Source organism: Callithrix jacchus, chromosome 11 (genome assembly GCF_049354715.1).
Source record: "Callithrix jacchus isolate 240 chromosome 11, calJac240_pri, whole genome shotgun sequence".
In the NCBI taxonomy this organism is placed as follows: domain Eukaryota; kingdom Metazoa; phylum Chordata; class Mammalia; order Primates; family Cebidae; genus Callithrix; species Callithrix jacchus.
Genome location: NC_133512.1, coordinates 65,853,585 through 65,879,430, shown reverse-complemented (window position 1 = coordinate 65,879,430; position 25,846 = coordinate 65,853,585). Strand labels below are relative to the sequence as shown.

The 25,846-nt window shown below is 34.4% G+C and overlaps 1 protein-coding gene across 5 annotated transcripts in view; it reads right to left on the bottom strand.

Moving 5' to 3' along the window:
- Window positions 1–25,846, bottom strand: part of SEMA3A (semaphorin 3A) — a 530,091-nt gene that overhangs the window by 14,538 nt on the left and 489,707 nt on the right. For all 5 annotated transcript variants that reach the window (XM_054237353.2, XM_054237350.2, XM_054237351.2 and 2 more), the window contains 3 exons: window positions 17,937–17,978; window positions 13,813–13,970; window positions 3,842–3,909 (listed from right to left, as the gene is read on the bottom strand). In XM_054237353.2, the coding sequence (XP_054093328.1) occupies window positions 3,842–3,909; window positions 13,813–13,970; window positions 17,937–17,978 (268 nt within the window). The remainder of the gene's footprint in view (window positions 1–3,841; window positions 3,910–13,812; window positions 13,971–17,936; window positions 17,979–25,846) is intronic.

The window sequence follows — 25,846 nt, the reverse complement described above, 5'->3', positions numbered from 1 at the left end:
ACAGACTATAATAGTACTCCTACAAAATACTAAATTTACAGTTCTGCAGATCATAAAGATGGCATTGCCAAAGTTATTTTATAAAATTTTGGAATGATTCTGATGCTAACCAAGATATAAATTGAGATGGATAGTTGTGGAGATAATTAAGAAGATTGAATTCTGTGGACATTTTACTGTGGAGATGCAAAAAAGGTAATGCATGCCTGCAAAACTATTAGAAAGTGAAATTCAATGATGCCATTAAACTATTAAACTAGAAGATAGGACATAAAATATTTCAAAGATTCAGAAACTTAACATGATGTTATGTTTTCTTTTTTTAAAAAAAATCGGTACTAATAGTGTTTTTTTTTTCCTTTCTGGATGTGTAAATCATAATACGGCTCGTTCTTAGTGAGAAAGAACATGGGAGGTAGTTTAGAGGTAAATTGCCTTGATCAGTCATTTTCTTGAGTGCAAAGTGAGATGAGCTCCAATTTTGTACACAGCAATTATTTTAGGGAAGGGAACAGATTGGAAACAACCTGATATTTCTCTTTAGCATCCCGTATGAGGTATAAGTGGGAAGACAAGATTTGCCAGCACATATATATTAAGATTTGATACTAAAATCTCTCCTAGGTGACCAGCCATCAGTGACATAGCAGAGAGTCCTGGGATCAAGGGAAGATGGAGCTGGATTTTTTTGTTTCACTTGGCCTAGTTCACCACTTGGACCACTTTATACGTAAGGGAGCAGAGTGCCACGTGAGTGTTAAATATTTCACCTAAAGTTAAATATCTTTCACTTTAACTGAGTTATTTTTGTATAGAGTATCTCTATTAAAACTTCCGGATGTGTAAACTATAGAGTGTTACAGAATATGTTTACCATTACAGCTGGAACTGATTGTTCTGAAGGGTGTAATTTGGCTTCATGTTGCTTAGAAGCTTTCTGTGAAAACATCTCATATCTTTATATGTTTCCACATGAGCACATATATTTTATTCAATGTGAGAAGTGATATTAGGAAGACAACATACATGATTTAATAAGGCTGGGCTCTGGATTTTTGCCCATATTACTTTCAAATACTGACATCAACTATTCCAAAATAATCACAGACTGCTAATGGTAAGACTCAGGCTCAGCCTGGCCAAATGGGAATGCCTGACTTAGTTTTCAGATATTTGAAACTTACTGCAATCTATGGTGTATATGCTTTATGTTTTGTCAGTTATCAAAACATGCAGACAAGGAAAAAAGAGCCATTTAAAAAAAGAGTTTTTATTGCTGCCGAGCTTCTTGGGCTAGTTTACCCTTTCCTCCCATATATCCCGAACATCTAAAGTTGTTTACCACAACCCTCCCCAAAAAGGACCCTGTAACACTGAACAATAGCACTTCCTCTTCTACCTATAGTATGCATTCTGATGTAAGAGTCAGGAGGGAAATTTATTTACACTCACTTTACTTTTTATAGCCAGGCCATTCTATATGCCAAATTTTAATAGTTTTAAACACTCTAATTTCATCAAAACACATTCTTAATATCTGAAATACTCTCTAAAGCCCAGTCATTCAATGGCCAACAATATTTATTTATCCAGTCTTACATTTCAAAAAAAATTCCTTTGGTCAGTTTTCCCCTGTATATATTTACATGCGTAACTCTAGCACAAATATAATTTTGAAATACTAACTGAATCTATAAAGGGATCACTAAACAAATGGATGTGCCATTAAAATTATATATGCGTATAATCTCTAACAATTTTCAAAACACAGAATAGTGTCCTACACATGGTGGTATGTAATCAATATTTATTAGTTAATTGATTAATTCATATTGATGTTTCCTAAGAGAGATTTTGGTTTTGAATATAATTATGTTATTAATAAGAATATATGACAGGAGTTATTTTTTACAAAAATCAATTAAGTGCTATTAATTCAACTCTCACTGAAACAAAAGTAATAAGATAAGTAGCTAGATAATAACATGAAATTTTCAGATCATTTATTCATTCAATAAATACTTGTTATCTACAATATTCATAATGTTGTATCTCATGCAACCCTAGAAATAGACAACAAGCAAAATAATATTTCATTTTAACATGGAGATTAAAGTCTGATTGGTTCTAGTTACATTCTCTTGATTCTTTTACTTTCAGTAATTATCTTTAACCCTCCACATATAGGCAAATAGATTATTTAGTGTAATGAATTGATATTTCATAATATTACATTGCTGGAATGGTGCTAAACATAATTCAGTCTTTTTCCATGAAATAAATTAATGAAAGTCTAGCAAATACTTTATGGTTCAACTGAAATATGCCGTTTGAAAAAAATCTAAGGAGAGTGTTCAATAAATGCGCCATGCTCATGCAGGGATAGTCATAGCATTGACCTCAGTTTAGTGGTCTCTCTCTCTCTCTTTTTTTTTTTTTTTTTTTGAGAGGGAGTCTCGCTCTGTGGCCTAGGTTGGAGTGCAGTGGCGCGATTCTCTTGCCTCAGTCTCCTGAGAAGCTGGGACTAGAGGCGTGCGCCACCACGCCCTGCTAATTTTTTGTATTTTTAGTAGAGACGGGGTTTCACCGTGTTAGCCAGGATGGTCTCTATCTCCTGACCTCGTGATCCGCCTGCCTCAGTCACCCAAAGTGCTGGGATTGCAGGCGTGAGGCACTGCACCCGGCCAGTCTCTTTCTTAGGTATAGTGAAGTTAATCAAATATAGAAAAGTCCCTGGCGATAAAATTTGCAAGCAAAGTGAGTCCAAAACACTGGTTTCACTCATGGTTACCCATCTCCTGGTATTAGGATTCCCCAAACAATCCTGTGAGCATTCATAAATCAAATACCAGCATATCCAGCTTATGCCTCAGCGGGATCTGAATTTTAGAAAGTAAGTTTTGGAATGTATGCTGGGTGCTATGTGTGACAGTGTTTTCTTAAAATTCATAAACATGAATATTGCACACACACAATTTGTAAATCAAAGAAAAGCTAACCGTTAAATAATATTAGTACTACTTTGAGAATAAATAGCACCAAAAAATTAATAGATTAATTACTTTAAGTGACAATGTTTACATTGTACATTTTAGCCGTTGTTAACTATGTTCGTTAGCAGTATTGTCATTGATAAATTTCGCCAGCAGAGGGAAGCATAACCTCATTATTATTTCCATAATAATACAGCATACTATGTTTGAATTGAGGAAAGTGGGCCATCACTACAATTTTATTCCATTTTAAGTGAAGGTTGGTTGGTGCTTCTGCATTAACAAAGCAACTTTGACATTAAATAGACTTTGACATCTTTTAGGAAGCAAAAAATGAATTTGGTCCAAACTACCCAGTTTAAGGGAATATACTGCTAGTAATTCAGTGTAAAGATATCTACGTTATTTTCTGCTTGACCAAGATACCAAATAATGATATATTAGGTTTATATTATGAGCACATAAATGAATCATTTGCAAGGCTTATTTTAAGTCTAGTTTCTTCTTTGATATTTTAAGGAACATTTCCATTGCCTACCCCTCTCAGGTTGCTACTAAATACAAAATGAAATACGTAAACATGGCTTCTTTTTGTTAATACAAGAAGGTTGAGCTTTAAACCTTGTAAACATCTAAAATTTTTTATTTATCATAATAATAAAACATAAATCAGTGCTTTGTGTTCTTTAGAATTTTCTTTCTGTAAAATTTTATTTCTCTTCTGCTGTATTTCTTTAAGTAATCTGGGAAAGATTATGCAGATATGCATTGCATGTGTATGTGTGAATATGCATTATTATGATTTTAGCCTGGTCTTAGCAGGTTGAAAGATGAAAAATGTGACTTACCATGGTGTTGTAAATCTGAACAGTGAGTCAGTGGGTCTCCATTTCTTATATCTTGTCGTCTTGTGCGCCTGAAACAATTACATTTAAAAGGTGTTATTATATCCTTATTTTCCCTTTGTCCTAAGAATGAAGGAATTTGTCATAAGAATGAAAAGGAGAAAAAATCTATATGTCATAGACTCTAGAAACTTAGAGGAACAGATGAATCTACATCCAGCTAAAATATTTTTTAAAAACAGTTCATTATACATGTAAGAGCAGTCTCCAAGATGATCAAAATACGAAACAAGATCCAAATGTACTAACAGCATGTTAAAAGTATTAAAAATAGTGATAGCAGAGAATTCATGACTTTTTCACTACTAGATGTCAATCAATATGATCTAATATCTAAAAACTCAATGCCTAACTTTTGTGGAAAAAGCACAAAATTTTAAAAAATCAATTTTTCAATAAAGGGAATTAAATGTTTTTCTGATTATTAATGAAGGAATAAGCTTGAAAATTATAATTCACATGAATATTCTCTTTCTCTAAATGCTTACATATAATTCCTTAAACAGACTTTTGCTAAATTTTTTAATGTTAAGACTAGAAATTCTATATTTAAGCTAGTTTTAAAATATTTTTTGGTTGCTATATCAACCTATTTAAAAAAAAAGTTTATTTTATGGTCATATGGCTATGATTGCAAACCAATTTACCTGTGAAGTGAATAAAAGCAACAATAAATGTTGAACTTAAGGGCAAGGCTTCGTCTTGCCAGAGGAATGAGAGAAAGAATAAATGAACTTACATTTAAGAGAAAAGCAAAGTTTGCTTATAAAAATCAATCAATTTTCTATATTCTACCCTCAGATCATATGTGAGTTGCAGGACATTGTGGGTATCCTTTCCCTGCATTTTGCTAATGTTTGCCTGGGAAGGACGACTAGTTAGATTCTAGTCATTATGGTGCAAAAAAAGATGTGAGGTTCCAGTAAGAGGCTAAAAATGGAGATTGGCTATGTGTAACAGACTGGAAAAGATTGGGGGACACTTATGCAACTATTTTCTGCTGTTATTTTTATGGGTATTGTCTTGCTGCAAAATTAGTTACCATTCCTAAAAGGAGCTCTCACAAAGGCCATTGAGAATTGCAAATATGGAATTTGTTACTGTATTCATAAATTTAGAAGTCTAAAGTATTTATAGATTTCTATTTGTAGAATTAGTGAAACTATCAAACAGATGTTGCACATTGCAAAATTGAGCCAACAAAAGAACTTGTGAAACCTGAACCACAAAGCATTTGGGAAGGCATTTTTCACTTCCATTTAAGCTTTTGAAAAATATCATCACAAAACATATGTAAATCAAGAGGCATCTAAACATCCTTTTTAAAGACCATGTCAGACTCATGAAATTGGATTAAGTAAAATCTGTAAGGCATAACAAAAATGTGCTAATGAAAATTCCTTCAATCTTGAATTGTAGGTATACAATAAATACTTTTCAAATATATAATAAGGTACAGGTTTTAACTTATTATAGATGTGTTTATGGTTTTCTTTTTATCTGTTTCCGTATTAAGAAAAGCTTAAAGGAGGGATCCAAGATGGCCAATTAGGAATAGCTCAGGATTTCAGCTCCCAGCAAAAGTATGGAGGGTGAGTGGACACCTCATTTACAGATGGATTTTTATTGTCCACAGACCAGGAGATTCCCAGGCAGAGGAGCCCCATGGGTCGCCAGCATGGCTGGTTTGGCCAGTGCAGCTGTTTTCCCCGGCGTAGCTGTTTTGCCGGCGCCCTGGCATGGCAGTTCTCTGTACAAAATACACAGGTCTGGGCACAGTTTTAGCAGGTGATTGGAGCTCCGGGAAGGCAGAGTCGCCCATTCATCTGATTAAAAAGGGGACTGAAACAGGGAGTCAGGCCAGGAGATTCCCAGGCAAAAAAGCACCACAAATCTCAGCCGATGCAGTGCGTTTCTGCATGGGAAATCACACAGATCCCAGTGCCTTTTCAACAGGCGACTAGAACACCTGGGAGACAGTTGACTGTTCAACTGAAAAAAAAAAATGCTCTGAGGCAGTGAGCCAGGTGATGAGGCTTGGCTGGTCCCACCCCCGCAAAAAAACAGCAATCAGAAATGCTCTGGATTGAGAGTTTCACAGCAAGCACAGCTGAAGCCAGGATGGTCCAGCTCTGTGGTGGAGGGGCATCCACAATTACCAAGGAAGTCCACCACTACGGAGGGGGTTTGCCATTGCTGAGGCAGCCCGCCATTACAGAGAGAGTCTGCCATTATAGAGGCAGGCCACCATTGCCAAGGCAGTTATAACTACACCTGTATAAACGGGACTTCAGGGAAGTTCACATGGCAGCTGGGCAGAGCCCACAGCAGTTCAGCAAAGGCTCTGCAGGCAGACAGTGACTAGGCTGCCTCCTCGCTGGGCAGGGTACACCTGAAAAAAGACAGCAGCACAACAGAAACTCGTAAATAAAGCCCTAACTCCCGGGATAGATCACCTGGGAAAAAAGAAGGGTCTATGAGTTCTGCTGCAGCAGACTTAAACGTACCTGCCCAGCAGCTCTAAATGAACAATGGAGCTCACAGCTCAGCAGTTGAGCTCCTATAAAGAACAGACTGTCTCCTCAAGCAGCTCCCTAACATATCCAAAGAGTCACCTCATAAAGGAGAACTCAGACTGACATCTGGCGGGTATCCTTCTGGGACAAAGATAGCAGAAGAAAAAACTGGCAGCAACCCTTACTGTTCTGCAGCTGCTTCAGGGGATACCCAGGCAAGCAAGGCCTGGAGTGGACCTCAGCAGTCCTACAGCAGAGGGTCCTGACTGCTAGAAGGAAAACAAAGAAACAGAAAGAAATAACTTCATTATCAATCTGCAAATCAACAACTACAAAGACGACAGGTGGATAAATCCACAAAGATGGGAAGAAGTCAGCGCAAAAAGGAGGGAAACACCCAAAACCAGAATGCCTCTCCTCCTACAAGGGATCACAACTCCTCCCCAGCAAGGGAACAAGGCTGGATGGAGAATGAGTGTGATGAATTGACAGAATCACGCTTCAGAATGTGGGTAATAAGAAACTTTTGTGAGTTAAAAGAACATGTTCTAACCCAATGCAAATAAACTAAGAAGCTTGAAAAAAGATTTGACAAAATGCAAATGAGGATGAACAACTTATAGAGGAATATAAGTGAACTGATGGAGCTGAAAAACACAACACGAGAACTTTGCGAAGCATACACAAGCTTCAACAGCCAAATTGACAAAGCAGACAAAAGGATATCAGAGGTCGAAGATCAACTCAATAAAATAAAACAAGACGGCAAGATTAGAGATAAAAGGGTTAAAACGAATGAACCAAGTCTCCAAGAAATATAGGACTATGTGAAAAGACCTAATCTATGTTTGACAGGTGTAACTGAATGTGACGAAGAGAATGAATCCAAGCTGGAAAATACTCTTCAGTATATTATCCAGGAAAACTTCCCCAACCTAGCAAGGCAGGCTGATATTCAAGTCCAGGAAATACAGAGAACACCAAAAAGATATTCCTCAAGAAGAACAACCACAAGGTACATAATCATCAGATTCACCAGGGTTGAAATAAAGGAGAAAATGCTAAAGACAGCCAGAGAGAAAGGTCAGGTTACCCACAAAGGGAAGCCCATCAGACTCACAGAAAATCTCTCAGCAGAAACCCTACAAGCTAGAGGAGAGTGTGGGCCAATATTCAGCATCCTTAAAGAAAAGAACTTTCAACCTAGAATTTCATATCCAGCCAAACTAAGCTTCATAACTGAAGGAGAAATAAAATCCTTTATGAACAAGCAAGTACTCAGAGATTTCATCACCAGTGGGCCTGCTTTACAAGAGCTTCTAAAAGAAGCACTAAACATAGAAAGGAACAACCAGTACCAGCCACTCCAAAAACATACCAAATGGTTAAGAGCATTGATACAATGAAGAAACTGCATCAACTAACAGGCAAAACAGCCAGCTAGCATCAAAATGGCAGGATCAAATTCACACATGACAATATTAACCCTAAATGTAAATGGGCTAAATGCACCAATCAAAAGACACAGACTGGCAAATTGGATAAAAATCCAAAACCCATCGGTGTGCTGTATCCAGGAAACCCATCTCACAGGCAAGGATCACAAAAGCTCAAAATAAAGGGATGGAGGAAGATTTACCAAGCAAATGGAGAGCAAAAAAAAGCAGGAGTTGCAATTCTCATCTCTGATAAAATAGACTTTAAACCAACAAAGATAAAAAGAGACAAAGAAGGACATTACATAATGGTAAAAGGATCAATGCAACAAGAAGAGCTAACGATCCTAAATATATATGAACCCAATACAGGAGTACCCAGATACATAAGGCATGTTCTTAATGACTTACAAAGAGGCTTAGACTCCCACAAAATAATAGTGGGAGACTTTAACACCCCATTGTCAATATTAGACAGAACAATGAGACAGAAAATAGCAAGGATATACAGGACTTGAACTCAGACCTGGAACAAGCAAACCTGATATACATTTACAGAACTCTTCACCCCAAATCCACAGAATATACATTCTTCTCAGCACCACATCACACCTACTCTAAAATTGACCACATAATTGGAAGTAAATCTCTCCTCAGCAAATGCAAAAGAACTGAAATCATAACAAACAGTCTCTCAGACCACAGTGTAATCAAGTTAGAACTCAGAATTCAGAAACTAACTCAGAACTGCACAGCTTCATGGAAACTGAACAACTGGCTCTTGAATGTTGGCTGGATAAACAATGAAATAAAGGCAGAAATAAAGATGTTCTTTGAAACCAACAATAATGAAGACACAACATACCAGAATTTCTGGGACACATTTAAAGCAGTGTCTAGAGGAAAATATATAGCAATAAATGCCTATATGAGAAGCAAGGAGAGATCTAAAATTGACACCTTATCATCAAAATTGAAAGAGCTAGAGGAGCAAGATCAAAAAAACCCAAAACCTAGCAGAAGACAAGAAATAACTAAGATCAGAGCAGAACTGAAGGAGATAGAGACACAAAAACCCTTCAAAAAATCAGTAAATCCAGGAGCTGGTTTTTCAAAAACATCAACAAAATAGACCACTAGACAGATTAATAAAAAAGAAAATAGAGAAGAATCAAATAGATGCAAAAAAAAAAAAAAAAAAACAATAAAGGGGATATCACCACAGATTCCACAGAAATACAAACCATCATCAGAGATTATTACAAACAACTCTATACACTTAAACTAGTAAACCTGGAAGAAATGGATAAATTCCTGGACACTGGCATCTTCCCAAGCCTAAACCAGAAAGAAGTCAAAACCCTGAATAGACCAATAAAAAGGACAGAAGTTGAAGCAGCAATTACAAGCCTACCACCCCAAAAAAGCCCAGGTCCAGATGGGTTCACAGCCAACTTCTACCAGACATACAAAGAGGAGCTGGTACCATTCCTTCTGAAACTATTCCAAACAATCCAAAAAGAGGGAATTATTCTCATGTCATTTTATGAGTCCCACATCATCCAGATATCAAAACCTGGCAGAGACTCAGCAAGAAAAAGAAAACTTCCGGCCAATATCCACGATGAACATAGATGCAAAATTTTTCAATAAAATACTGACAAACCGACTGCAACAGCACATCAAAAAGCTTATCCATCATGATCAAGTAGGCTTCGTTCCAGGGATGCAAGGCTGGTTCAACATACGCAAGTCTATAAATGTAATTCACCACATAAACAGGACCAAAGGCAAAAACCACATGATTATCTCCATTGATGCAGAGAAGGCTTTGACAAACTCCAGCAGCCCTTTATGCTAAAAACCCTCAATAAACTAGGTATTGATGGAACATACCTCAAAATAATAAAAGCTATTTATGACAAACCAACAGCCAATATCATACTGAATGGGCGAAAACTGGAAGCATTCCCTTTGAAATCTGGCACTAGACAAGGATGTCCTCTCTCACCACTCATATTCAATATAGTATTGGAAGTTCTAGACAGAGCAATCAGGCAAGAAAAAGAAATAAAGGGTATTCAAATAGGAAAGGAGGAAGTCAAATTGTCTCTGTTTGCAGATGACATGATTTTATATTAACAAGACCCTATTGTCTCATCTCAAAATCTCCTGAAACTGATAAGCAACTTCAGCAGAGTATCAGGATGCAAAAATCACAAGCATTCCTATACACCAATAACAGAGTTAAAGAGAGCCAAATCAGGAATGAACTGCCATTAACAATTGCTACAAAAAGAATAAAATACCTAGGAATACAACTAACAAGGAATGTAAAGGACCTCTTCAAGGAGAACTACAAACCACTGCTCAGCAAAATAAGAGAGGACACAAACAGATGGAGAAACATTCCATATTCATTGTTAGGAAAAATCAATATCGTGAAAATGGCCATACTGCCCAAAGTAATTTACAGATTCAATGCTATCCCCATCAAGCTACCAATGACCTTCTTCACAGAACTGGAAAAAACCACTTTAACCTTCATATGGAACCAAAAGAGAGCCTGCATAGCCAAGTCAATTCTAAGCAAAAAGAACAAAGCAGGAGGCATCACACTGCCAGACTTCAAACTATATTACAAGGCTACAGTAATCAAAACAACATGGTACTGGTACCAAAACAGAGATACAGACCAATGGAACAGAACAGAGGCCTCAGAGGCAACACAGCACAGCAACAACCATGCAATCTTTGATAAACCTGACAAAAACAAGCAATGGGGAAAGGATTCTCTGTTTAATAAATGGTGTTGGAAAAACTGGCTAGCCACGGGCAAAAAGCAGAAACTGACACCTTACACTAAAGTTAACTCCAGATGGAGTAAAGACTTAAACATAAGACCTAACACCATAAAAACTAAAAGAAAACCTAGGCAAAACCATCCAGGACATAGGCCTAGGCAAGGACTTCATGACCCAAACACCAAAAGTATTGGCAACAAAAGCCAAAATAGACAAATGGGACCTAGTCAAACTCCACAGCTTCTGCATGGCAAAAGAAACAGTCATTAGAGTGAATCAGCAACCAACAGAATGGGAAAAAATCTTTGCAGTCTACCCATCCGACAAAGGACTGATATCCAGAATCTACAAAGAGCCAAAACAGATTTACAAGAACAAAAACAGACAAGACCATTCAAAAGTGGGTGAAGGACATGAACAGACACTTTACAAAAGAAGACATACATGAGGCCAACAAACATATGAAAAAATGCTCTTCATCACTGGTCATTAGAGAAATGCAAATCAAAACCGCATTGAGATACCATCTCATGCCAGTTAGAATGGTGATCATTAAAAAATCTGGAGACAGATGCTTGAGAGGATATGGAGAAATAAGAACACTTTTACACTGTTGGTGGGAGTGTAAATTAGTTCACCCATTTTGGAAGAGTGTGGTGATTCCTTGAGGACCTAGAAAAGAAATTCCATTTGACCCAGCAATCCCATTACTGGGTATATATCCAAAGGATTATAAATTGTTCTACTGTAAGGATACATGCACATGAATGTTCATTGCAGGACAGTTTACAGTAGCAAACACCTGGAACCAACCCAAATGCCCATCGATGATAGACTGGACAGGGAAAATGTGGCACATATAGACCATGGAATACTCTGCAGCCATCAAAAACGATGAGTTCATGTCCTTTGTAGGGACATGGATGAACCTGGAAACCATCATTCCCAGCAAACTGACACAAGAACAGAAAATGAAACATCACATGCTCTCACTCATAGGTGGGTGATGAACATTGAGAACACATGGACACAGGGAGGGGAGCACACTGGGGTCTGTTGGGGGAAATAGGGAGGGACAGTGGGTGGTGGGGAGTTGGAGAGAGACAGCATGGGGAGAAAGGCCAGATATAGGTGATGGGGAGGAAGGCAGCAAATCTGTGATTTGCCATGTGTGTACCTATGCAACAATCTTGCATGTCCTTCACATGTACCCCAAAACCTAAAATGCAATAAATAATAACTAAAAAAAGCTTAAAATTCAAATAGATTATTACTAAATTAGGTAATGTTATCAACTAATACATGAAAAAGAAATAATACTTATTTCACAGGAAAAAGAAATAATACTCATTTTTGTTCAAACATGAATTCCACTGTTTTTGAGATGGATTCTTGCTCTGTTGCCCAGGCTGGGGTGTAGTGGTGCAATCTCAGCTCACTGCAACCTCCACATCCCAGGTTCAAGCAATTCTCCTGCCTCAGCCTCCTGAGTAGCTGGGATTATGAGTGCTCGCCAGCACACCAGCTAATTTTTTGTATTTTTGGCCACCATGTTGGCCAGGCTGGTTTCAAACTCCTGATCTCAGATGATCCGCCCACCTCCACTTCCCAAAGTCCTGGGATTACAGGCATGAGCCACTGCACCCAGCCAAATTACAAATTTTCAAGCAACATAAAAGCCACCTAGAGTTAAAATTTTTGAGAAAAATTTTAATCTTAAAAAAATTAATTTTACTTCTGTAAAGACTGCATATTGCTATTCCTTAAATTACCTACAGTTTCTTTAATCTAAACACATTAACTGCACATGAGGTTTTATTTTCAATTAGAAATTCCAACAAAATGAATGGGTATATGAAAGTAATACAAACATGTTACTTCAATTCTGAATGTTCACATTTTAATAACTGTATTTCTTATATGGTATAGGAAAATATTGCATATATATTTAATATTACTAACAGGATACTGAGTTTTAAGCCATTGGGCTGATTATATCACTGACTAGATTGTAGATTATTTTACACTCAGTAAATGTTATCTAAAGTATATAATCAAAAGTTTTAAACAGTCATTAGGGCCATGTCTTTGCTCAAATATTGTACTAAATATTTAAAGTGATAGAAATGTTGTAGGACATACCTCACTAGCTATAAAAATCTACAATCATAGCTTCTTTGAAAAAAATAGCTATAATAAACAATAACAAAATCAAATTTATTTCTTCTAAAATGCAATGGTTTCATAAAGCTAGTTTCTATATTATGTTTCAATAGGTTGATATACATACTGTTAAAATCTTTAGGCTCATGTTAGTGAGATACTGTAAATTAATTCCATCTACCATTGCTCATTTCCTAAACCCTGGTAAATACTGATAGAAAAAGACAGCCTTCAGTGAGTAATAGAGGATATGTTGAAAGGGTTATTTTGTCAAAAGAAGAAATAATTATCTTAGCAACTTTTAATCAAGCATGCCCCAAAAAATTATTTTACGTATTATCAAAAGTATACTTAAGATATCTATTTATCTATATATATTGCATGTGAACAGACAGATTGATATTTTATTACATGGTTTTATGTTTCAAGTTCAAACAATGCAAATGCAAGGTGAAACTGTAATAATATAACATTTAAATTGTCTTGAATCAAATAGAGATATTTTGGAATGTTAATAAAAATTACATATGTCACATATTAAAATGTAATATTTTCAAAACTAGAAATAAATTGTTTGGACTTTTTATAATTAGACCCCTGTGTACTACCTAAGACTCTAAACAAAAACAAATTCCTTTCTCTAAGCATTTTCTGTTCATCTAGAGACACAAAGTGACTTACTAAAGTTTAAAAATGAGAAAGAATATTGCTGGATAGAAACAGAAGAACATTTTTGGATAACAGTATTTTGATCTAAAGGCACAAGGCTCAGTCTAGATTCTGTTCATGACTTTCTCTATGACTTTTTTCTGATTTTTTTAACTATTTGAAGAAAAGAGAAAACAAACAAACAAAACCAATCCTCTCCCTCTGCACGCAAATACTTTTATTCATTAAAAAAAAGTTGATGTACTTATTTGAAGAAAGCTATTCCAAAATTGGAATCATATAGAATAACTAGCGAACATTTCATTTATTTTCAATATTTTTCCTACCTCTTTGCAGTGGGAAAATAGCGAGAGCATGAAGAACCATCCCAGGCACAGTAAGGGTCTCGGGCGAGGCAACACTCTGCACAGGCTTTCCCATAAATATCACACCGGTGTAAAGGGAGCTGGGCTACCCCAGCCGTTGAACCAATATATAGTTGTTGCTGTGGAAAGAGTTTACTGCTGTGACAAAAACTCTCTTGTTTTTTAAGTCTTTTTTTTCTCTTGAAAAAAGAGTTTATTTATATGTAACTTATCAAAGATAAATTAAAGGTTCAAAAAAATCATCTGTTTATTAATAGTTTCTTTAAAGGCCTTGTAGACAAGATGACAGTTTAAAATGGAGCAAGAGCAAGTTCTAAATATTTGACTAAAACAGCTGTCTTTTATTAAGTATAAAACAAAGGGAAGATGAAGACAGTAATACACCAAGCAACATAATGTTCAAAACTTCAGTTTTTGTTCTTAGCAAGTTTGCTTTATTACCTTTACCATTTATAATACTCATCTACCAAAATGTCTACACAATACTCATGTGTTCAGGAATCATTGTTTCTGACTTCCCAGTATCCTATTGTATTGCCTTTGATGGAGTGTGCCCACCTATGATAGGGGAAGGGGCAACATTTTGGTGCTTATATTTGAAAAAAACTTTGGGCACAACACCAAGAACTATCTTGCCCTTGCACTACCTCCAAGATGATTATTTTAAATAAAGTAATCTGAACTACTAAATTATTGCCCTTTCAAAAGATCATTGAAAAGGGGAGCAAAGTACACTCTGGTGCAGTCTGCCAAACCAAAAGCTGAGGTGTTATGGAAAAAGCATAGTGTTGAGCATGTAGGCACCTGGATTCTAGGTCTCGCTGCACATTAACAGTCTGTGTGATTTTGAGCTATTCGTATAATTATTTTAAGAATTAACTTTCTTTTTAAAATGAGCATGTTTAACAGATCTTTAAAGTATGCATTCAGATAAACATCCAGCAATGCATTTATTCTCAATGAAATTCGTGTTACTGAAAGAGGCAGAATATGCAAGATTAAAAAGTAGCGTTTTTCTACTAAATCAGGATTTCAGTACAACTTTTAAAATGCTTTTAACAAAGTTGAGCCAATGTAGCATATTAGCTGCAAATTTATGTAAACACAAAGTAAAATAAAATTAGTTGGCTATTTCTCCACATTTACTGTTATTGGTATTATGGCTCTCTTTTCTTGCACTAGATGATTCAATAATTATAGTAAGCCCTAAGTAAAACTTACATAAATACTGAGACATGTAATGGTATACATCAAAAAAAGGTGTATTTTAATTTCTCTAGTATATGAATAAAAAATAAGTTTTAAAAAAGTCAGTCTCTGAACAATGGTATGCTTAATACTATACATTTTATGATGCAATGAATATAAATAAAATTACATTTCCAAAGGCTTTCATGTATAAACGACATGTATAAATAACCAGATAAATTGAATGCAGACTGAAGTACCTATGAGAATCTAAGAAAATATTAAGGTTATAAAGAGTGTTTACATAGAAAATAGTTCTCTGCTTAAATCTCACCAACTAACTTATACCTTATTATTACAAGCAAAGTAAAATGAGGGGAAATATAATACAATAAAATCTAAACCATTGTGGAAGCATTTATCTTCATTAATATTATATTCCATTTCACTACATGGAAAAAATAAAATTATAGCATATATTACTAAGTGTTCAATTTTTTGCTGTATTCAACTTTTATTATAGTATTGAATTTAGCTATAAACCAGGACAAATTAAGAAATGATGTTTAAATTCTTTGGGAAGAAAAGATTAAGTATTGTTAAGCTTTCCTTTTCCTGTTTTGTCTCTCTTTCTTTCTTTCTCTTTCTCGTTTTTCTTTCGTTCTCTCTTTCTTTCTTCCTTTCTTTCTCTTCAACAGCCTCCTTTTTTAAAATGAACTTAGACACTATTGAAAGTAAGCAATTTCAATATATGAACGTGTCAATCTATACATTGTGTTTGCAGCTATTTTGAAAAGCTACTCATCAGGTTAGTCCTACAATCAAAAGATCTCTATGTTTGGCCAATAACTTCTAGGAAGCATCAACAAAATGTGTATAAATATACATTTATATTTAAATGCATATTAAATAAATATTTATATTTAAAGAATATGACATTTAAGTAGAAAAAGTGTTATTATCTAAATAACAATATTGAAATCTGTCATACTCCTTTAGGAGAAAAACAGTATGTGGAAAGAACAGAAAACCAAAATATGGCAACTGAAATTATTATAATGAAAACCTAAAGCATGATAAAATGCAAAAAAGTAACTATAGCTCAATGTCGTGTTCATTTTACCATAATTCTGCAGTATTACTAATGAAGTGCAAAAATAATTATGCTATCCAAATGAAATATAGAGTAGTCCTTTAGGCACCATTGAGCATAATCCAGTCACTAGTAAGTAACCTGATGTGCTTTTTCTGCCCAATTTAACATCACCACAGGCTTTCTCACTATCCTCCTTTACAAGTTGTGGGCTATAGCAAGCGATGAGTTCATTTATCCAGAAAATTAGCTGCAATGTTACTTGTCTTTCTTGAAATTACCCCCGACTTTAAAAATGCCTGTAAGCATCAATGAAATTGAGTTATATTTCAATGAAATCAAATCATATCTTCCAGTAATGGAAAATAAGGAAAGGGACACTTTCTTCTCTCATGGTATTTTAAATTGATAAATTGTTTTTCTTTGTTGGTTAAATGTTGGATTAATAGGTAATTTTTAAGTAGCTTTAAAAATGTGAAATAGAAAAAAATGGTTTATAAAAATACACACGGAGGTATAATTAAGATTGGCAATGAGGCCTAGCAGATAATAAATAAATAATTTAAAAAATCATTACAGGAAAGAATATCCCCATCTAGCTTCCATCCTGGAAATCCCCAGGTTTCCTTGCCAACCTCTGACAATTTTTAGATTACAAGAACAGGTGAACACATACTTATGCAGTGTAAGATAACAGTATAAGGTCAATCATATCTGCACTCTGGGTTGCTCTAAATATCTTGGAGATTATCAATCTATTTTGATATGTCTGTCTGGGGAAAGGATACACACTGAATTTTACTGGCAGAGTAATTTAGTGTCTTGTTCAAGGGATAAAGTATGGTTAGAGATAAAACATGTCAACAGTTCAGAAATAAGATTAGCCAAACTATTCTCATATTTTACAATTTTGTATGTAAGTTTTACTACAGTAAGTGAGGTATACCCTATTTCATTCTGGTTTTTCTGCTGTGTGTGTGTGTGTGTGTGTGTGTGTGTGTGTGTGTGAAGTTACCATTGATATACTGGACAGAAAAAAGTCTAGGTAACATTTATGAAGAAAATATAATTCATTGGACACTAAAACTGTATTTGTCTACGCATATCACACAGTATTTAGAAGTAATTGACTTTTCTTAAGTGTCTTGCTAAGGCGTTCATTCGATATGACTTTTAGAAAGACTATTAACATGTTGCCTTTAATTTTTGAATTCATGAAGTTTGGAACTTATTTGACAGTGACCATTTTTCTGTTTCCCTTTTGTATTTAGCCACATATATACACATTTTGTTTTCTCTAGCATACGGTATTATTGGAAAAGTAAAATTAACTTTTAAGTCAAGGTCCTCTAAACACACATAGCCAGTGAATAATTTTACTAGCCTCTAAAAATGTATTTTTGTTTATACTTGTAAAAATAAATTATAAATGTTTTCATATCCTGAAATATCACAATGCTATTTCAAGGTATACACATATATACATAATCAGAAAAGATGAAAATTATTGAGTATTAAAATATTAAAATGACAAAAGTAAACTATAAGTAAAAATTTATAACAAATAATGATCCAGGAAATATGTTTATAGAACACAGATGAGATTGATAAAAAATATGGGACAATGGAAACTATCTTCAGTTTCTAATCTACTAGCTTATTATGAGAATAATATTTGTTTTCTCCTGTTTTTTTGTACAATTGTTAATCTGTAAAATTTGATAGATAATAAATAAATGTATCTATTTGAAACACAAGAATTAACAAAATATTGGATATCTATGGCAATACATAATGATAGTACCTGCTTAGTGGAAAGCTCCATTGCTGAAATAGTAGTCGGTTCCTAAAGGAGAAAAAGAAATATATGAGGTGTTTGGTCAATTAGAACAGTCAGCTATTTGTTAATTAACTCAAGACACTGACATTCGTTTTCAGAGAGAGAACTTCAGTGTCCATGAGAAGCAATGTGATTGGGAAATAAGACATATGAAAGAAACTGCATAGATCAGTGTCAAATATGTGGAGCAGACAATCAGATTGTGTCAATATCATACAGTCTACATACCTGTAGTTGACCAAGTTGGGGTTATTACTTGCTACAATATAAGGGAAAACAGGAGCCAGGATAGTGAGAGGGTGTTGGAAAAATACGTTTTGGACTTGTGCTAGGTGACTGGGGGAGGGTTTAAAGAAGTAGAACTTTATTCTACGTTGGGCATTGTCAAAAAGCTGGGGTAATTCTATGGTTAGGTATCTTCGTAAATCATTTAGGAGGGAAGAACAAAGTAAGGCTAAAGCTCTGACTGCTGTAGAAGTAGCAATCACTCATGATGGGCAGAATATGGGATATGTGGTCATTTTTGTGGTTTGGACAATGTTATGTTTTTGTCTGTGTTTGGACATCATTACAGAATGGTTTTATTTTTATCCTAATTCATCATAGTCTCAGAGGGGTCCTTTCTAATGCTGGTATTCTGTGAAAATTGTTCTGTTCAACTGGAGAACGCCGCCTTAGCTGAGAGTGCCAGCCCTTGGTTTCATGGGCTGGCTTCACGTACAAGGACTTACACTCAGGTCTTTGCCAGAGAATATAATCTCTTTAATGTCTATTAACAGGTTAACATAGAGAATTAATAACTAGGGAAGTAACACTCACCAATGAACTTCAATAAATATTCTGTCTCGAGCTTATCATAAATGCATATAGACTTGCCTAAATAAATCTTGTTCTTTGATGTAGGCAGACTACCCAAAACCTATATACCTGAACATATGAGTTTATATCCTTTAGGTTCACTGTCAATGAACTGTGCTGCCTGCTGTATCTTTCATTCAAAACAAACATGAAGATAAGACAGAGACTGCTTGTCAGTCCCAGAGGGGTCTGATAAGAAAGAGGATTAGGTGGAAAGGATCCTAAAAGGCCTCACTGTGTAGGTGACTGAAGCTTCTAAATTGTGAACAGTTGGACTCTGGAGCCAAACTGGCTGGACTCAAATTGTGATTCAAATCTGGCTAGAAATGCAGTATTAGGCAAGGTATGTAAACTTTTTGTAACTCAGTTTTCTCATTTGAAAGTTAGATGGTGCCTCTCTTATAGGGTTGGCAAGAAGACTGAAAGAATTAATACATGTAAAAAACATTAGAAATGTGCTTGGTATATAGTGTTTATTCAAATCTCTCCTCCCTCTCCTCCCTCTCTTTCTCTCTCCTCTCTCTCTCTCTCTCTCTCTCTCTCTCACACACACACACACACACACAGGCATATGCACACATTTCCATCTCATTTCCTTGCTTTAGTTTTTCTCTTTAGTGCTTATTACTGGTGAGATATATACACACATTATCTAATAAATGTATTATTTATTAATCAATAAATTTTATATAGATACATATAATTTATTTTTTGTCTTGTGAGTTTCTTCACACATCCCAAAGCAGAATCTGAGATAAAATCTTGCTTGCAGGTTTGGGGCAGGAGTAAAGAATTGAGAAGAAGGTGGAAAAAAATCAATTAAAAAGTTTACTATGGAAGTCAACACTGAGAAAAAAATCTGAGGGTAGTAGACAATGACTTTCAAAATTGTCCACTGAGGTTTTCACCTCAGTGCAAGGAATGAATAAGAAAGGTACTTATTCATTCCATTCCTCATTGGATGTTCTCAGGGGATTAAATCTCCCACAGTCCCAGTTATGACTCTTGCTTTTCTTTTGGCCTGCTGGGCACAAAGTAGAAGACTCTTCATAGGAATCAGAAGTGAGGTGAAAGGATCTGAAGAGGCAGCTGAGGGATCTCACGTGTCTTTTTAATTGCTTGTCTCCTACAACTTGGGATGGAACTTTGGCTATTAATTTCACAGTCATATCCCTAGCACCTGGAATTAATACCTGGTATTTATAAATCTTAATAAGTACTTGCATGAATGAATAAGAGAATGAATTCTTTGCCAATGTTCCTTTTTCTCTCCTGTCTTCAGCTTACCCCACTATACTCTCTTTCTTCCATTTCATTTATGTGTAAGTTAAAGACAGTTGTCTTATTAAGTCTTTCTTTGATTTTATAGCTTAGCTGGAATTTCTTCAAAAATAATTTAAAATAGTCTATACTCACTGCTTTTACTAGTTCATCTCGCATCCAATGCCTTCCCCACTCAACCCACTGAGTCTACTTTTTATTCTAGAGAGGTGGCCTACTATCCTCAGAAGCAGAAATCACCAAGGAACTGTGTATTGCTCATAGGACACTTTTCTGTATACAGAATTATTATTGGACTTTGCTTTATATGTTACTGTTGACCGCTTATTTCTTCTTGACTGCTTTCTCTAATAAATTCCATTATGCCTTGGAATTCTATATTAACTATTTCTTAATGACCTTTATCACAGTCTTTTTCTCATCCTCTAGCCATTCCTAACACGTTTACTGTTCCTTGCCCACTCCTTTCCACTCTCCTTTGGATGATATTTTTCTTCCCTAGTGAGCTTTTGTGGTTTTAATTACTCCCTATGTGCTGTAGAACTACAAATCACTACTTTGAAACCTGATGGCTGAGCTGAGAACAGGATTTTTCTTAACAAATTTAAGACAATATGCCTGAGACACAAATGAGACAAATGATTTAGGATGTACATTAAAGTAATGGTATAATTTAGAGATTTTCCACATTTTCCCACTTTTAGAGCTTAAATGAATTATATTAATAAATATAATAATTTTCCACAAGAATTATCAATCATAAAGACAACTATGATGAAAGGAATGTCTATCAACTTTTTCTATGCAGAGATATACTCTTTAGAATTTAGTAGCCTCAAATCTCAAAAACTAAGGGCACGATGTATCATTGATATTCACCTTTTTTAAAAGAATTGAAGGCTGTATTTAGGTTTGTACAATAATGAAATAAATGACCAAAACAGAAAATTTAGAAGAGTAGGAAAAATTTTCCACAGATACTTCTTTCTTTCCAACTATTTCACATGATAAATAGTTAATGTGGTTATTAAGGAGCTTATTTCATGAAGGTTTTTTGACATAAAGTTTACAATCAAAGTTCAGGGAAAGTGTTTCTTAAGCAGAGAAGGATTAACAGCTAAAGTAATTAAAGTACTAGCTCTATGTACTTTAAAAAAATGAAGCTGATTAATATTTATATATTTCATGTTCATTGACAATATGAAAAACTAAATGTCAATAAGGTAGATGAAAATTAATTATTTCATATATGAATGTTAAAACATAAAAGTAGCCCTAGTACATAATAGACTCCATTATGTCATATTAAGATTTTAACATTCTTAACTCACAATCCTACAATCCATTAATTAAAGAAACCTTATTTATTATTTAGACCAGAAAATTAATAACTTTGAAATAAGATGTGCTATATGCTGCCTGTGGTTGAATTTTAATAGACAGTATATTAAGATGACATTTATTTAAACAAGCTATGGATTTTCTTTTTTTTTTCTGAGAAATAGTGAGTAGTGAATATGACTTCCATTTAAAACAGATGTAGCTTCATAAGCATGTTTTCATGAAACTGGTTTCAGTTGCATTTAATTGGTGTTCAAGTAAAAATAAAATTAAAACAAGTATCTTTTCAATGGTTCCTAAGACTCTAATTTACAATTTTTTCAGATATTTTAATCTAGTCCTTATTAAACTTTCTCACTTGCAAAGCTTTTCAACCTGTTGATCCCAGGAGATTCTGACATAGCCTACTGGATGCAAAACACAAGGACACTCCTTTAGAATGAGTTAATAGACTAGGTTAGGAAAGTATCAGTTGTGTTTTACATTAGAACGAAATTAAACTCTTTCGTTTGTTTGCTGAGCTGTTCATGGAATATTGCATAAATTGAGTTTAAAATGCATGTGCTATCAATGTACCTTGCAATTCTTTGCAGTCAATAGAACTATAAATAAAGCCCACTGTCCTACATGCACTGCAACTTGATATAACATTTCAGCCTCAAAAGTAAACCCTCTTTGACTGTACTGGAAAGAAAATCCCTAACTGACTAGTTAAAATAAAAATCAGTGTAAGTTAGGCTTTTATATTTTCTTAGTATTTTTGTAAAACAAGGTATATATATTTACATTTCAAGCACTTTAAAAGAGATTTTCATTTGTGTAACTAGTTAACAATAGCTGCCATTTACTAGTTATCTTAATTTTTAAAAATCACTTTTAAAAAGCATTTATGATCACAGTCCTTACTGTGAGATGAAGAAATTGAGGCTCAATTGACTTTAACCAACTTGTTCAGAATCACATAGTAAATACAATTCAAATTCAGGTTTATGATTGCAAATCATATTTGGAATTAGACTCATTTCTTGGTACTTTAATACCATTTGGGGTATTTTATAGCAAATCAAAGTCATTTCTAGAGTCCTATACCAATGCCAATTTTATTTTACCTCTTATTACATATTAAAAATTTACTTTAAAATGAAAATTTTTATTACTAAGGAATATTTTTCTTTCTATACTCTGATGGAGATTTGATTTCACCCCAAATAAAAGTATATTGGATGTAACTGAAACCACTGGAATGTGTGTGATTAGTCAGGGTGTTTTCCTGAAACCAACCTCAAGATGGGAATGGGTATAGTACTGGTTTTAATTCTTGCATTTATATGAGGTTTGGTTTTTCATTCTGTCAAGGACACATAATAAACATGGCCTCATGAAGATGATAATATTGTAAAATTAACTAGTTAAGTAACATTAAATGTCTTTAAAAAATCCAAGAATATCATATACTACCATGACCCTAAGTCAGTACCTTTTCTATTTACCTTGTCAAACTATCCCTGACCTTTTTTATAGTATTTTATTTTAAATGGAATGACTTACATGGCTCAAATAGAAACAAAGAAACTATAAAATTTCTCTGCTTATTTCACTGTATATGGCTATGGCTTTAAATGTTGTGGTTCCCCCCCACACTGTAAAATTAAACAAAGTTTGACAGTGAAATATTCCAATTGCTAAACCACAATATATGTATGAACTTTGCCTGGTAGAATAGAATGTTGAAAGTAAATATTTCTCTAAACTTTGCCCAAATATGTTTTGTCTACTTGAGTGCCAAAGAAATAATAATGACAATAATGCATAGCAGAGAATATAGAAGAGAACTGAAATCGTGTTCTATCAAACAAAGTGTTCAGATGTAAACAATCTTTACAAAATGGTAAAGTCCTAAACAAGCATTTTCATGCCAGCACAATATTACTTATTTATATTTAGTTGTTACAGATTGATAATGAAATTTTCTCATGATATCTTAAATGTTACACAAATGTCATTCAATAGCTATCACAGGTATAAGTCAGCTGTGTATTTCTCTGGAAACTGTGAAATGCTCAAAAAAAATCTAATAGATACTAAAAACTTGTACCATCATGTATGGGTTGATGACAGAGATACATTCTGAGAAATACATCATTACATGATTTTGTCATTGTGCAAAAAATCACAAAGTACACTTACCTACTATCTAGGCTAGATGATATACTCTGTTGCTCCTAAGATACGAACCTGTACAGCATGCTACTGTACTGAATATTTTAGGCAATCGTAACACAATAGTAAGTATTTGTGTATCTAAACATATCTAAGCATAGAAAATGTGCGATGAAAGTATGGTAGAAAAGATTTAAAAATGGTACACCTATGTAGGGCATTTATCATGAATGGAGTTTGCAGGACTGGCCTGTTGCTTTGGTCAAGTCAGTGAGTGAGTAGTGAGTGAATGTGAAGGACTAGGACATTACTGTACACTACTGTAGACTTTATAGTCACCATAGACTTTGGCTACACTAAATTTTTTTAAGTATTTTTTTCCTCAGTAATATGTTAATCTTTGCTTTCTGTAAACTTTTTACAACATAAACTATTGAATTTTTAAAATGTTTTGACTTTTTTGTTTTATTTTGTTGTTTTTGAGATGGAGTCTCTTTCTGTAGCCCAGGCTGGAGTTCAGTGACACAATCTCAGCTCACTGCAATCTCCACCTCCCAGATCCTGGTTCAAGCAATTCTCCTGCCTCAAGCTCCTGAGTAGTTGGGATTACAGGCACATACCACCATGCCTAGCTGATTTTTGTATTTTTAGTAGAGATGGGGTTTCACCATGTTGGCCAGGATGGTCTTGAACTCCTGACTTCATGATCCTCCCGCTTTGGTCTCCCAAAGTGCTTGGATTCTAGGTGTGAGCCACCGTGCCTGGCCAACATTTTGACTCTTTTGTAAAAACACTGAGCTTAAAACACAAAGTGTACACCTGTGCCAACATGTTTTCTTTTCTTATACTCCTGTTCTATAAACTATTATTATCTTTAAAATTTGTTATTATTTTACTTTTAAAACTCCTTTTGTTAAAAATGAAGACAGAAACACATACACTAGCCTAGACCTACACAGGGTAAGGACCATCAATATGTCTTTCACCTCCATTTCTTGTCCTACTGGAAGTACTTCAGGGTCAATAGCACATATATTTGCTATCTCTGTATTATAGGATATAACACATTATCTCCTATGATAACAATGCCACCTTCTGGAATACCTCCTGAAGGATCTGCCTGAGGATGTTTTATAATTTTTTTTATAAGTAGGAGTACAATGTAAAATAACAACAGAAAGCATAGTATTGAAAATGTTAGGCAATGGAATTTTTTAGGCCCGTTATAATCTTATAGGACCACTGTCATATGTGCTATTTATTCTTGACCATAATGTTGTTATGCAGGGCAGGACTATCCTTGCAAGATTGTTGGTTTCCAACATCCCATAATTTTGTTAAAAGTCATTTAGTAGGTCTGTTTAAATTAACATCTTTCAAATTAAAATTCTTATTAATGTACTAAAGAACATAGCTGAGATGTGAAGTATAAACTTAAAATTCCTAGAGATATAAATAATAAAAATTTGCTAGAACACAATATTACTGCAAAATTATGCATATTCTAATTCATATCAGAAAATAAAGAATAAAAAAGAACTTTATTTTTAAATTGTTGTTGACATGATAAAATTCTATGAAATAAAATATAATTGTACTAATAGGTAGAAAATTAAGTCCTAGAAACAGACGAATAACACATCAGAGACTTTGAGCTGCATGAAGTCAGAGACCATTTTTATAGTGTCATCTCTGTATCACCAGAACTTTGCATTGTACCAGGAGCATCGTATCTACTAATATGCATTTATTTACAGTGGAATTAATAAATGGACCCTCTTTTAAAAATGCATTACAACTGAAAGAAAATGTGTAAAGGAACTATGACAAGGGCAAAATTAAGAGATTCTGGAAATTAGAAATTCTTAGGATAACGATATTTTAGTGTCTTCTGTAACTTCATTTGTAACAGTGGTGGCAACATTCATTTCCAAATATATATGTAATTGGTAAATGTTTTCTACTGGAGAATAATTATAAATAAAATAAGCCTAATGTACTTGATTTTTAAAAATCATAGTAGAATTCTGATTATTTTATTATTTTGAAGACTTAAACGAAGGATTAGTAGGAAAGGCTACTGGAAATGTAGCTCATTTTCAGTTTAGCTAAACTAAAACAATAAAATTATATTAACAATGACATTTTGAGCTAAGTGCCTGTTACTGTCTTTGATGCATTACATATAGTGTTTCTAATTCTTCCAGTGTCCTGGTGAAATAAGTATGATGCTC